This window comes from Phoca vitulina, unplaced genomic scaffold, assembly GCF_004348235.1.
Source record: "Phoca vitulina isolate PV1807 unplaced genomic scaffold, GSC_HSeal_1.0 scaffold1, whole genome shotgun sequence".
Lineage (NCBI taxonomy): Eukaryota > Metazoa > Chordata > Mammalia > Carnivora > Phocidae > Phoca > Phoca vitulina.
Genome location: NW_022589704.1, coordinates 21230272 through 21243273, shown reverse-complemented (window position 1 = coordinate 21243273; position 13002 = coordinate 21230272). Strand labels below are relative to the sequence as shown.

At 41.2% G+C, this 13002-nt stretch overlaps 1 protein-coding gene across 3 annotated transcripts in view; it reads right to left on the bottom strand.

Moving 5' to 3' along the window:
• Positions 1–642: 642 nt before the first annotated feature.
• MREG (melanoregulin) overlaps positions 643–13002 on the bottom strand; it is a 64639-nt gene continuing 52279 nt past the window's right edge. The window contains exons 3-6 of one of the 3 annotated variants that reach the window (XR_004299181.1): positions 4437–4527; positions 3022–3185; positions 2056–2275; positions 643–1313 (exon numbers count right to left, since the gene is read on the bottom strand). Coding sequence is in view for 2 of the 3 variants with exons in the window: in XM_032402625.1 (XP_032258516.1) it covers positions 2141–2275; positions 3022–3185; positions 4437–4527 (390 nt within the window). In the remaining variant the exon portion in view is untranslated. Of the gene's footprint in view, positions 2276–3021; positions 3186–4436; positions 4528–13002 lie in introns of all 3 variants that reach the window. The other 2 variants (XM_032402625.1, XM_032402614.1) reach the window with 2 other exon arrangements.

Here is a 13002-nt window from a genome sequence, read left to right as displayed (position 1 = left end):
GGCACCCTAAAATAAGTAACTTTTAATATGGAAATTTCCATTCCTCTCTACCATCTGAAATCACCCTGTATACACAAATGAACCTTTGAGAAATACTACAGTGGTCAAGAGGGAGACATTTAGAAAGTAGGAAAACCCTCCAGCCCCCTGCACATCTGTGGATCCAGGTCCTGCTGAACACTGTGTGAGTTATGGAGTGGTCCCTGCAGTCACCCTTGAGCCTGTCATGTACTGCGGTGTCCCCTGGACTTGAGCACAGATCTGCCCTTTGAATGGCTTTAGGACAAGCGGGAGGTCCTTAAACCCATTTGCCTATCAGCTTCTTTACCCTTTACTTTAAAGGGATTATGGAAAGAATGACCTCTTCCTTCTTATTTCTTGGAAATATCACACACATCCAACTGAAAAGTAAATAGAGAAACTTTTTAATTCCCTGCAAGGAAAAATTCCTGGATATTTCCATGTTTCTTATAATCACAGAGACATTCTTATCCTTACTCAAACATTACCAAAAATAAAGACAATGTTTACAATTTATTCTACAAAGACGCAAACAATCTCATCAAAAAAAAGCAGAAAGACAAGACACGAATTCCAAGGACAGACATGAAAACAATATGATTTCAAAGATTTATTGTTTATTTTTTGTATGTTTTGTTTTTATTTGTTTCACTTTTTGTACATTTATCTCGCAAGAGCCTACAGAAGTGAGGGAAATTGTCTGCAGGCTAATTTTAAACAACATGAGAGAGAGGTTAAGCGTTAAATATAAAAAATAAAACTTTTAACTTACTTACTATACTAGAAAGAATCTTCCTGAAACATGTCAGTTAAATTGGTCTGCAACGCATTAAGAAATGGAGAACATGTATCTCCTCTAAGAAATATTTCAAACCTTGTGTACACTATCAAAAGAGCCGGTCAGCAAGTTTTCAAGTCACAATCCCCTGGACAAACTAAAGACAAGTTACCTTTTACCTGAACTCAGAAGAGCAAAGTCTGTAGGAGTAAAAATATTGCCAGTGTTCTCAGCAATCTACCCATACATCTGACAGCTTCTGAAAGTCTATTCAATAATGTGAACCATGATTTATTTCCTGCAAGCTCCTTGCTTAAGTGGCAAGTAACTTCCGAGGCTGGACTTCGCAGTCTGTGGAGAGAGAAGCAAGCCGTATTGGCAGCATTGCTCCATCTTGAAAATCCTCCTCCGAACGGGAAGAGAGTCCAGCAATGACCTTCCTTGCAACACCGCCCGCACACGCAGAGCTGCAAGTCTGCACTGCGGGTCGCTGGGCAGGGGCGACTCTCAGCCACTAAAGCGAGTAGCAGATTAAAGAGAAAAGAAAGAAGTGGAGGTCAAACGTTTCAGTTGATAGATGCTATCCCAGATAACATAGCAAGGGCTTGTGGTCTAGAAATGGATGAGACGTCAAAATGAGGTAACCAGGTATTGATAATGTTGAGAATTTAAGATGCAAGTCCTACCACTGAAGATGGAGCTTTTTGACATGGCGCTGCAAGGAGTTCTGCCTGGGATCGATCTATTTGGAAGTCCCTTCTGGGCAGCACTGTTAGATATTTCTATTATCTGCTACATCGGAACCTCTGAATAATCATGACTTATACTCAAGATGATGCCTCTGACACCTGCAAGGTTCTGAAGGATCTTCCAAATCAAAGAAAGGTCATATAATGCCTGGTATTATTTTGGCATTAGCCTATATTATATAACGATTATTTAAAAGTCAGTAATCCATATTTGGGCTCAATGATAGCTCTATCAATCTTACTGTTTTCTTACCTAGAACATCCCATTCTCCCAATAGGCTTATTGCACAACCAAAACCAAAGTGGGGACAGTGGGTTCTTGAAATATAATCAGCCAGGAGGAAAGATCCCACCGGCCAACTCCCTGATACAAGATCACCAGTGTATCTCAACGCAACCTGAATACTCCTTACAGCAACATCCTCCTGAAGACCAAATATTCCAAACCCTTAGTTTTTTATAGGATTTAGAATCATTTTTCACTTAGCTAACCCTCCACTTGCTTACTGTCTTCTATATGCATTTGTCCAACTTGGGTTGGCTGTTGAGTACCAGTAGAGGGGAATCCCAATTCTGCCTCCTCGACTCTCCTTTACGGACTTGGAAATGGAAGGTAGTGCAGTTCTTTCTGGCCATCTGGTAGGCTTGAGACTCCAGGCTTCTTGGGGTAAGTTCGGCTGGCAATTTTAAAGAACTCTTCTGCTGCATCAAGAGCAATGAGACGATCCTGCCAAAGATTTAAACGTACAAATGTCAAGATGGGAACTCAACCACGTCGATGGGAAAACCAATCCAATAACAATACCCACCCTAGAAATAATCACGAGCAAGTAAAACATTTCTTCAATTTTTCTCAACAAATTTAGAGATGCCCCTTAACCCTTTGCGTACATTATCCAAGAAACGTTCCACACTCTTAGAGCCCCTTCAAATGCTTTTTTAATCTTAGGTTATATAAACAATGTTTCTTACATCTCTTTGACCTACAAATGGTTCAGAAATCTGACCACAGAGCAGAAGTGGCTGAAAAGTACAGATTCTTGAGCCACAATCCGAGCCTCAATAGGGCTGAGTGCAATCCAGAAATCTGAATATTTAAAGCCCTTCAGGTGGTTCTGATGCTGCCGGCCCCTGGAAACCAGCGTATAAGATACCACCTCAAGCTGTGATGTTGCTGGTGGTGCGGGAATGATGAGTATTTGGAATAACAGAAAAGAAAAATTTAAAGCAAAATGAGGGCATGTAAAAAAAATATATCCACTGGGGCGCCTGGGTGGCTCAGTCGGTTAGGTGTCTGCCTTCGGCTCAGGTCATGATCCCGGGGTCCTGAGTTTGAGCCCCACATTGGGCTCCTTGCTCAGCAGGGAGTCTGCTTCTCCCTCTATCTCCTTCTGGCTCTGCTCCTCCCCTGCTCATGCTCTGTCTCTAATAAATAAATAAAATCCTAAAAAAAAAAATAATACATCCACTTACCACGACAAAGAGGTATCTCTCCGAGAGCTCCCAGCTTGTTGGAAAAATATTGGTTTCTTCAGCCAGTTTTAACAATATCTCCCGAGCTTTCCTTGTGTTTTTAGAATCACTGATGGTGCTGAGTTTTGTCACTGACAACAAAGAGTCGGCTTCCTTTTGAAAACCTACGGGGACAAAAACTTTACCCCTCACGTAAATACAGTAGTCACAGGAAATGGCTGTCCTACAGGGGATTAAGAAGGCACCCAGATGTGGACTCCAAACAAACATCAGGAGCCAAGGCACCATTCCATAGGCTCCCTCCCAGGTCAGTGTGACTGGTAGGGTCTTTAATTAAAGCTCTTTTGAGATTTCTTCTCATTTAATTTTCTTCGTTAACTTCCCTTCCAAGTTAAGCCTCAGATCCTCATCCACTGACAGCTTGCTGCCCCCCACCTTTTTTTTTTTGGCACTGAAATCCTCCTCCCACTCCTTACTCTTCCCCTACCTGCCTTTGCAGTTTGGGACCCGCAAAGTGGTTGTCTCCAGGCTTCTACGTCTCCAAGCCCAGATTCCCTTCCCCGAGGCAATTGTCTGGTTAAAATTACTCACCCCAAAATATGAAAGACTCAGAGATTTACACCTGCCTGGGGTAACTCACATTATAAAAGGAGACAATTAGGTCACAATAATGGTGAGTAAAGAGGGCAGGGGTCCATCCCATCTCACTGTATCCCAACTAAAGCAATGGAGGCTGGCGATAGCAACTGGGTTCACCCCATGTGAAAAGGTATGATGCCAAGGTGTCCTGTTCTCTTTCAAGGCAGAAGGATGGAGGACTTCAAACTCGATATGTTCATGTTTTAAATACTAAAACGAGGTCATTTTATAACATGAGGGGCCATGTTTACTGCACCACGACCGTAGCCGACTTAAGAAAAACCAATCCCCAATATCCGCTCTGATGCCACAGGTTATGTCCCAACTTGGAAGCTTCCCTACCTTTTATTCCTTCCGAGAGTCTACACCGAGTTTCACTGTCTCTCTTACAAACAGTATTTCTTCCAACCTGCCTCTTCTTAGACAGCGGCTCCTAACTGGCCAATCACACTCATCTAATTCAATCCATGAAGTACACTGCCAAAAACATTCCGTGGTAGTGCCCACCTGCTTCCCCTGCCCTGGGATACTCCACACTGAGGACAGATGGAGTAGCACATAGCAAAATATGTCTTCAAGACACGGGCTGGTGGTAACAGAAATATCAGATGTTTATGCTGGAGGATACAAGGAGGACAGGCTTGGGGCCGTAATTAGTACGCAGCAGCTCCCATCAGTCAGCCGCCGACGTGCCTTTTACACAACGCACGCAGAAGAGAGGGAAGAATGATCACCACTGGTGATTTGCACCATTCCATGATCACTTTCAGACTCACCTAAATCCTCTAAAATGCGTTTCCATCTATTTCTCACTTCCCTCCGAATCTGCCGCAGGGTGTAGATATCGTAGTTGAGTTTTTGCCACTCCTGTAGGAAAATGAAAATGCAGCTTTATTTTTACCCCTCGGCCTCCACTGCTACCTAATTCCCAAACGGAAGCTAAGTGAAACATGTGGGTCTCCTCTTCACCAGGCTTCAAAACCTTTCTGGAAAGAGAAGAGGGCACGGGTGAGAAGGAGTCCATAGGAATCCGTCGGCTACCAGTTTCGGGGCATTCGTTAAACTCTCCCCATTCCTGGTCTCAGTCTCAGTGCTCTTACCTGTAAAGTGGGGATAACAGTGACGACTTCATTCCAGACCGTTATAAAGATTAAAAGTATATAGGAGCACAACACCCGCACGCAGTGAGCCCCTAATAAGACCCATGTATGACCAAAGCCATTTTATCCCTTGAGAAACCGAGGCCCAAAGACGTTAACTGGGGAATCCAATACCATGCAGCTAATTGGTACCAGAATTGGTATTTGAATCCAGGTCTGAGTCCAAAGTCCATGAGAAAAACGACACACACCAAGAATTTATTTCTTCTTCCTTTATTATCAGAGTGAAGTAGACCTGGGAATCCCAAGTTTCTGGATTCCCAGGCAACATTTTCTTCACCATATCTCATCATCACTCTCTTTCACTTCTGTTCCATGATAGGGCGAATCTTTCAGGCATTCTTCAGAACTATTAAAAAGCTATCATTTTGAAAATTTCAATCTTATGGGCAGTAGGCCATCACATTGGTCCCCAAACAGAACTTGAATCTTTCAGGAGCGTTAGAATATTTATTAAGCTGGGGCACCTGGGTGGCTCAGTCATTAAGCGTCTGCCTTCGGCTCAGGTCATGATCTCGGGGTCCTGGGATCGAGCTCCAAGTCGGGCTCCCTGCTCGGCGGGAAGCCTGCTTCTCCCTCCCCAACTCCCCCTGCTTGTGTTCCCTCTCTTGCTGTGTCTCTCTCTCTGTCAAATAAATAAACAAAATCTTTTTTTTTAAAAAAAAAAAAAGCATCTTTATTAAGCTAAGTGTTTCTTTTAAATGTCATGGACATTTATCGTTAAGAAGCCTTATCTATACAGAACAGTCATTTTATGGAGAATACCTTTTCCTTTCAGCAAAAACATTAACCACACAACTATTCTTAATGCTCAATTTAAGACCCAAGTATGTGATACTCTGGCTTCTCTAACCGCATTTCTTTCAATGATGACACTATTTCCCTATAGTTCCTGTCGAGGCTGGCCTTGCTCATTGCTAATCAACTTTCATGACTGGCTAAGAGAAACCAATTTAGCTGCCATTCACAAATAATTATAGATTCCACTCTGAAAACAAAACACCAGCAAAATAAAGGGGGTTTTGTTACAACTGCGTTTTAGGTCTTGTATCTAAGGATAGGCCATCAAAAGGGCATAGGATTTCAGCCATTTTTTAGAAGTCAGAAAGTGGGGAATTTGAGTACTGTTTCCTGGTCTTCTGTGGGTTGTTCTTTTTTTTTTCTTTTTTCGGTTTTTGAACCTAAGACGTGTGTACATGTGTGGGCACGAGTGTGTGGTGACTGGGGTCAGGGATAAAGCCTGTGTCCTAGAAGAAAGCAGAGTTAAAGGACTCATCTTGGAAATATGCAACCCTGCCCTCATCTTGAGCACTGTGTTAAAGTGCGTGATATATATAATCCCCTACAGAGTGTGTAAGTTGGGGGGAAACCTCAAGTATTGTTGTTCTCATTGGATGGGCCTTATTGTATGTACCACACTGGCCATTCAGGGCGTAGCATCTTGGAAAAGAACACAGCTGCTAGAACCATACCGCCCGGGTCTGGGTCCCGGGTCTGGGCCCCGGGTCTGGGTCTGGGCTCCATTATTTCTTAACAGCCTGGCTTTGGGCAAGTTCATAACTGTGTCTCATGGCCTCTTGTGCAGCATGGGGACACAAGTACTACTGACCTCAGAGGCTTATTCTGAGGATCACGTGTGCTCATGCAAGCCCTGAAAGGGGCGCTTGATGCACATTCTCCTCCAAGTCAGGGTAGACACGATTAAGAAACAATCTTCCAAGACTCAGGATGGTTTCTATCATGAAGATTGAGGGAAGTATCTCATTTGGGAGGACCTCCAGAAGAAAAAGTGCTCAGCTCTTAGCATCAGATATGGTTTTACTTTTCCTGAAAATTGTTTCATCATTCTGGACATTATTTGTAACTGATCAGTTTCCACCAAATGAAAATACAGAGTCCTTTCACAGAAAATTGATAGGATTTCATAAGCATTTTTGAATGACCAAAATTTCAAGCTACTTTTTATGTCTTTATCATGCTTTTTCTCTTCTCTTCTGTCTTGTGCTCTCTCACTGTCTTTTCATGTGAGTTGCTTCAGTCCTTTTTGCTAAAAAGAAGATTGTAAATAAATAAAATATTACACAGAGCAGCGTGGCGCTGATTCTCAATGAAACGGGTCCTCCTTAAATGGAAAGTGATCGGGCTTTTAGAAACACTTGATTCAAGAAACCCACACAATCAAAAAATCCGCAGAGGAGTTTTGCCTTCTGTCTTCACACAACCTTAAATTATGTAACAAACCACTAGATGGCTTCATTAACTTGTGATTCAAGGTCTCTGAGACGCTTTCTTGGCTTCTTCTGACTGGCTGATGGCCAGTTCTGGCTGATGCCCCAGAACTTGTTCCCTCAGCTCAAAGTAGCCAAATCCTATCCTTTCAGAGCCCCAGCCTCACTGAGCCATCCAAGCTTCAGACTTTTTTTTAACTTTTCTCTTCTTGCTGCCCACCTATCAGCTATTTTGCTATTCTTTTTTTTTTTTTTAAATTTTTTTATTGTTATGTTAATCCCCATACATTACATCATTAGTTTTAGATATAGTGTTCCATGATTCATTGTTTGTGCATAACACCCAGTGCTCCATGCAGAACGTGCCCTCCTCAATACCCATCACCAGGCCAACCCATCCTCCCAACCCCCTCCCCTCTAGAACCCTCAGTTTGTTTTTCAGAGTCCATCGTCTCTCATGGTTCTTCTCCCCCTCCGATTTCCCCCCCTTCATTCTTCCCCTCCTGCTACATTCTTCTTCTTCTTTTTTTCTTTCTTAACATATATTGCATTATTTGTTTCAGAGGTACAGATCTGAGATTCAACAGTCTTGCACAATTCACAGCGCTTACCAGAACACATACCCTCCCCAGTGTCCATCACCCAGTCACCCCATCCCTCCCACCCCACCCCCCACTCCAGCAACCCTCAGTTTGTTTCCTGAGATTAAGAATTCCTCATATCAGTGAGGTCATATGATACACGTCTTTCTCTGTTTGACTTATTTCGCTCAGCATAATACCCTCCAGTTCCATCCACGTCGTTGCAAATGGCAAGATCTTATTCCTTTTGATGGCTGCATAATATTCCATTGTATATATATACCACATCTTCTTTATCCATTCATCTGTTGATGGACATCGTGGCTCTTTCCACAGTTTGGCTATTGTGGACATTGCTGCTATAAACATCGGGGTGCACGTAGCCTTTCGGGTCCCTACTTTTGCATCTTTGGGGTAAATACCCAGTAGTGCAATTGCTGGATCATATGGTAGCTCTATTTTCAACTTTTTGAGGAACCTCCATACTGTTTTCCAGAGTGGCTGCACCAGCTTGCATTCCCACCAACAGTGGAGGAGGGTTCCCCTTTCTCCGCATCCCCGCCAACATCTGTCATTTCCTGACTTGTTAATTTTAGCCATTCTGACTGGTGTGAGGTGGTATCTCATTGAGGTTTTGATTTGGATTTCCCTGATGCCGAGCGATATTGAACACTTTTTCATGTGTCTGTTGGCCGTTTGGATGTCTTCTTTGGAAAAATGTCTGTTCATGTCTTCTGCCCATTTCTTGATTGGATTCTTTGTTCTTTTGGTGTTGAGTTTGATGAGTTCTTTATAGATTTTGGATACTAGCCCTTTATCTGATATGTCATTTGCAAATATCTTCTCCCATTCTGTCAGTTGTCTTTTGGTTTGGTTGACTGTTTCCTTTGCTTTGCAAAAGCTTTTTATCTTGATGAAGTCCCAATAGTTCATTTTTGCCCTTGCTTCCCTTGCCTTTGGCGATGTTTCTAGGAAGAAGTTGCTGCGGCTGAGGTCGAAGAGGTTGCTGCCTGTGTTCTCCTTTAGGATTTTGATGGACTCCTGTCTCACATTGAGGTCTTTCAACCATTTGGAGTCTATTTTTGTGTGTGGTGTAAGGAAATGGTCCAGTTTCATTCTTCTGCATGTGGCTGTCCAATTTTCCCAACACCATTTGTTGAAGAGACTGTCTTTTTTCCATTGGACATTCTTTCCTGCTTTGTCAAAGATTAGTTGACCATAGAGTTGAGGGTCCATTTCTGGGCTCTCTATTCTGTTCCATTGATCTATGTGTCTGTTTTTGTGCCAGTACCATACTGTCTTGATGATGACAGCTTTGTAGTAGAGCTGGAAGTCTGGAATTGTGATGCCGCCAGCTTTGCTTTTCTTTTTCAACATTCCTCTGGCTATGCGGGGTCTTTTCTGGTTCCATACAAATTTTAGGATTATTTGTTCCATTTCTTTGAAGAAAGTGGATGGTATTTTGATGGGGATTGCATTGAATGTGTAGATTGCTCTAGGTAGGATTGACATCTTCACAATATTTGTTCTTCCAATCCATGAGCATGGAACGTTTTTCCATTTCTTTGTGTCTTCCTCAATTTCTTTCATGAGTATTTTATAGTTTTCTGAGTACAGATCCTTTGCCTCTTTGGTTAGATTTATTCCTAGGTATCTTATGGTTTTGGGTGCAATTGTAAATGGGATCGACTCCTTAATTTCTCTTTCTTCTGACTTGTTGTTGGTGTATAGGAATGCCACTGACTTCTGTGCATTGATTTTATATCCTGCCACTTGACTGAATTCCTGTATGAGTTCTAGCAGTTTTGGGGTGGAGTCTTTGGGATTTTCCACATAAAGTATCATATCATCTGCAAAGAGTGAGAGTTTGACTTCTTCTTTGCCAATTTGGATGCCTTTGATTTCTTTTTGTTGTCTGATTGCTGTGGCTAGGACTTCCAATACTATGTTGAATAGCAGTGGTGATAGTGGACATCCCTGCCGCGTTCCTGACCTTAGGGGGAAAGCTCTCAGTTTTTCCCCATTGAGAATGATATTCGCTGTAGGTTTTTCATAGATGGCTTTTATGATATTGAGGTATGTACCCTCTATCCCTATACTCTGAAGAGTTTTGATCAAGAAAGGATGCTGTACTTTGTCAAATGCTTTTTCTGCATCTATTGAGAGGATCATGTGATTCTTGTTTTTTCTTTTGTTAATGTATTGTATCACGTTGATTGATTTGCGGATGTTGAACCAACCTTGCAGCCCAGGGATAAATCCCACTTGGTCGTGGTGAATAATCCTTTTAATGTACTGTTGGATCCTATTGGCTAGTATTTTGGTGAGAATTTTTGCATCCATGTTCATCAGGGATATTGGTCTGTAATTCTCCTTTTTGATGGGGTCTTTGTCTGGTTTTGGGATCAAGGTAATGCTGGCCTCATAAAATGAGTTTGGAAGTTTTCCTTCCATTTCTATTTTTTGGAACAGTTTCAGAAGGATAGGTATTAATTCTTCTTGAAATGTTTGGTAGAATTCCCCTGGGAAGCCATCTGGCCCTGGGCTTTTGTGTTTTGGGAGATTTTTGATGACTGCTTCTATTTCCTTAGTGGTTATAGGTCTGTTCAGGTGTTCTATTTCTTCCTGGTTCAGTTTTGGTAGTTGATACATCTCTAGGAATGCATCCATTACTTCCAGGTTATCTAATTTGTTGGCATAGAGTTGCTCATAATATGTTCTTATAATTGTTTGTATTTCTTTGGTGTTGGTTGTGATTTCTCCTCTTTCATTCATGATTTTGTTGATTTGGGTCATTTCTCTTTTCTTTTTGATAAGTCTGGCCAGGGGCTTATCAATCTTGTTAATTCTTTCAAAGAACCAGCTCCTAGTTTCGTTGATCTGTTCTACTGTTCTTTTGGTTTCTATTTCATTGATTTCTGCTCTGATCTTTATTATTTCTCTTCTCCTGCTGGGTTTAGGCTTTATTTGCTGTTCTTTCTCCAGCTCCTTTAGGTGTAGGGTTAGGTTGTGTACTTGAGACCTTTCTTGTTTCTTGAGAAAGGCTTGTATTGCTATATACTTTCCTCTTAGGACTGCCTTTGCTGTATCCCAAAGATTTTGAATAGTTGTGTTTTCATTTTCATTGGTTTCCATGAATTTTTTAAATTCTTCTTTAATTTCCTGGTTGACCCATTCATTCTTCAGTAGGATGCTCTTTAGCCTCCATGTATTTGAGTTCTTTCTGACTTTCCTCTTGTGATTGAGTTCTAGTTTCAAAGCATTGTGGTCTGAAAATAGGCAGGGGATGATCCCAATCTTCTGGTACCGGTTGAGACCTGATTTATGACCTAGGATGTGATCTATTCTGGAGAATGTTCCACGGGCACTAGAGAAGAATGTGTATTCCGTTGCTTTGGGATGGAATGTTCTGAATATGTCTGTGAAGTCCATTTGGTCCAGTGTGTCATTTAAAGTCTTTATTTCCTTGTTGATCTTTTGCTTAGACGATCTGTCCATTTCAGTGAGGGGGGTGTTAAAGTCCCCCACTATTATTGTATTGTTGTCGATGTGTTTCTTTGCTTTTGTTATTAATTGCCTTATATAATTGGCTGCTCCCATGTTAGGGGCATAGATATTTACAATTGTTAGATCTTCTTGTTGGATAGACCCTTTAAGTATGATATAGTGTCCTTCCTCATCTCTTATTACAGTCTTTGGTTTAAAATCTAATTTGTCTGATATAAGGATTGCCACCCCAGCTTTCTTTTGGTGTCCATTAGCATGGTAAATGGTTTTCCACCCCCTCACTTTCAATCTGGGGGTGTCTTTGGGTCTAAAGTGAGTCTCTTGCAGACAGCATATCGATGGGTCTTGTTTTTTAATCCAATCTGATAGCCTGTGTCTTTTGATTGGGGCATTTAGCCCATTTACATTCAGGGTAACTATTGAAAGATAGGAGTTCAGTGCCATTGTATTGCCTGTAAAGTGACTGTTACTGTATATTGTTTGTGTTCCTTTCTGGTCTATGTTGCTTTTAGGCTCTCTCTTTGCTTAGAGGACCCCTTTCAATATTTGTTGTAGGGCTGGTTTCGTGTTTGCAAATTCCTTTAGTTTTTGTTTGTCCTGGAAGCTTTTTATCTCTCCTTCAATTTTCAATGACAGCCTAGCTGGATATAGTATTCTTGGCTGCATATTTTTCTCATTTAGTGCTCTGAATATGTCCTGCCAGTCCTTTCTGGCCTGCCAGGTCTCTGTGGATAAGTCTGTTGCCAATCTAATGTTTCTACCATTGTAGGTTACATATCTCTTCTCCCGAGCTGCTTTCAGGATTTTCTCTTTGTCTCTGAGACTCGTAAGTTTTACTATTAGATGTCGGGGTGTTGACCTATTTTTATTGATTTTGAGAGGGGTTCTCTGTGCTTCCTGGATTTTGATGCCTGTTTCCTTCCCCAAATTAGGGAAGTTCTCTGCTATAATTTGCTCCATTATACCTTCTGCCCCTCTCTCTCTTTCTTCTTCTTCTGGGATCCCAATTATTCTAATGTTGTTTCGTCTTATGGTATCGTTTATCTCTCGAATTCTGCCCTCGTGATCCAGTAGTTGTTTATCTCTCTTTTTCTCAGCTTCTTTATTTTCCATCATTTGGTCTTCTATCTCACTGATTCTTTCTTCTGCCTCATTTATCCTAGCAGTTAGCACCCCCATATTTGATTGCACCTCATTAATAGCCTTTTTGATTTCTACTTGGTTCGATTTTAGTTCTTTTACTTCTCCAGAAAGGGTTTCTCTAATAACTTCCATGTTTTTTTCAAGCCCAGCTAGTATCTTTAAAGTGATGATTCTGAACTCTAGATCTGACATCGTACTAATGTCCGTATTGAGTAGGTCCCTGGCAGTCGGTACTACCTCTTGTTCTTTTTGTTGAGGTGATTTTTTCCGTCTTGTCATTTTGTGCAGAGGAGAATAGATTAATGAGAGAACAAAATGCTAGCAGGGTAACAACGTCCCCAGAAAATATACTCTAAACAAATCAGAAAAGACCTGAAGCAGTGGGAAAAGAAAGGGAAAGAGAGAAAAAAGAAAAGGAAAGAAAAAAAGAAAAAAGAAAAAGATAAAGATAAAAACAAACAAAAGCAGAACAAAACAAAACAAAACAAAAACAGAATGTGATCAAATATGATCAGGCTGGATTATAGATCAGTGCCACACACTAGATTTTGGGTGTATTTTGGTCTGTTAAAAGAAAGTCCCTCCCAAAATTTTAAAGAAAGAAAAACTTATATATGTACAAAAATAAGGGTTGATATGATGAAGGGATGGAATATGACTGTAAAGATGGAAATTATAAAAAATTTTAAAAAAGGATTTGATAAGTTGTTTGAAAAAAGAAAG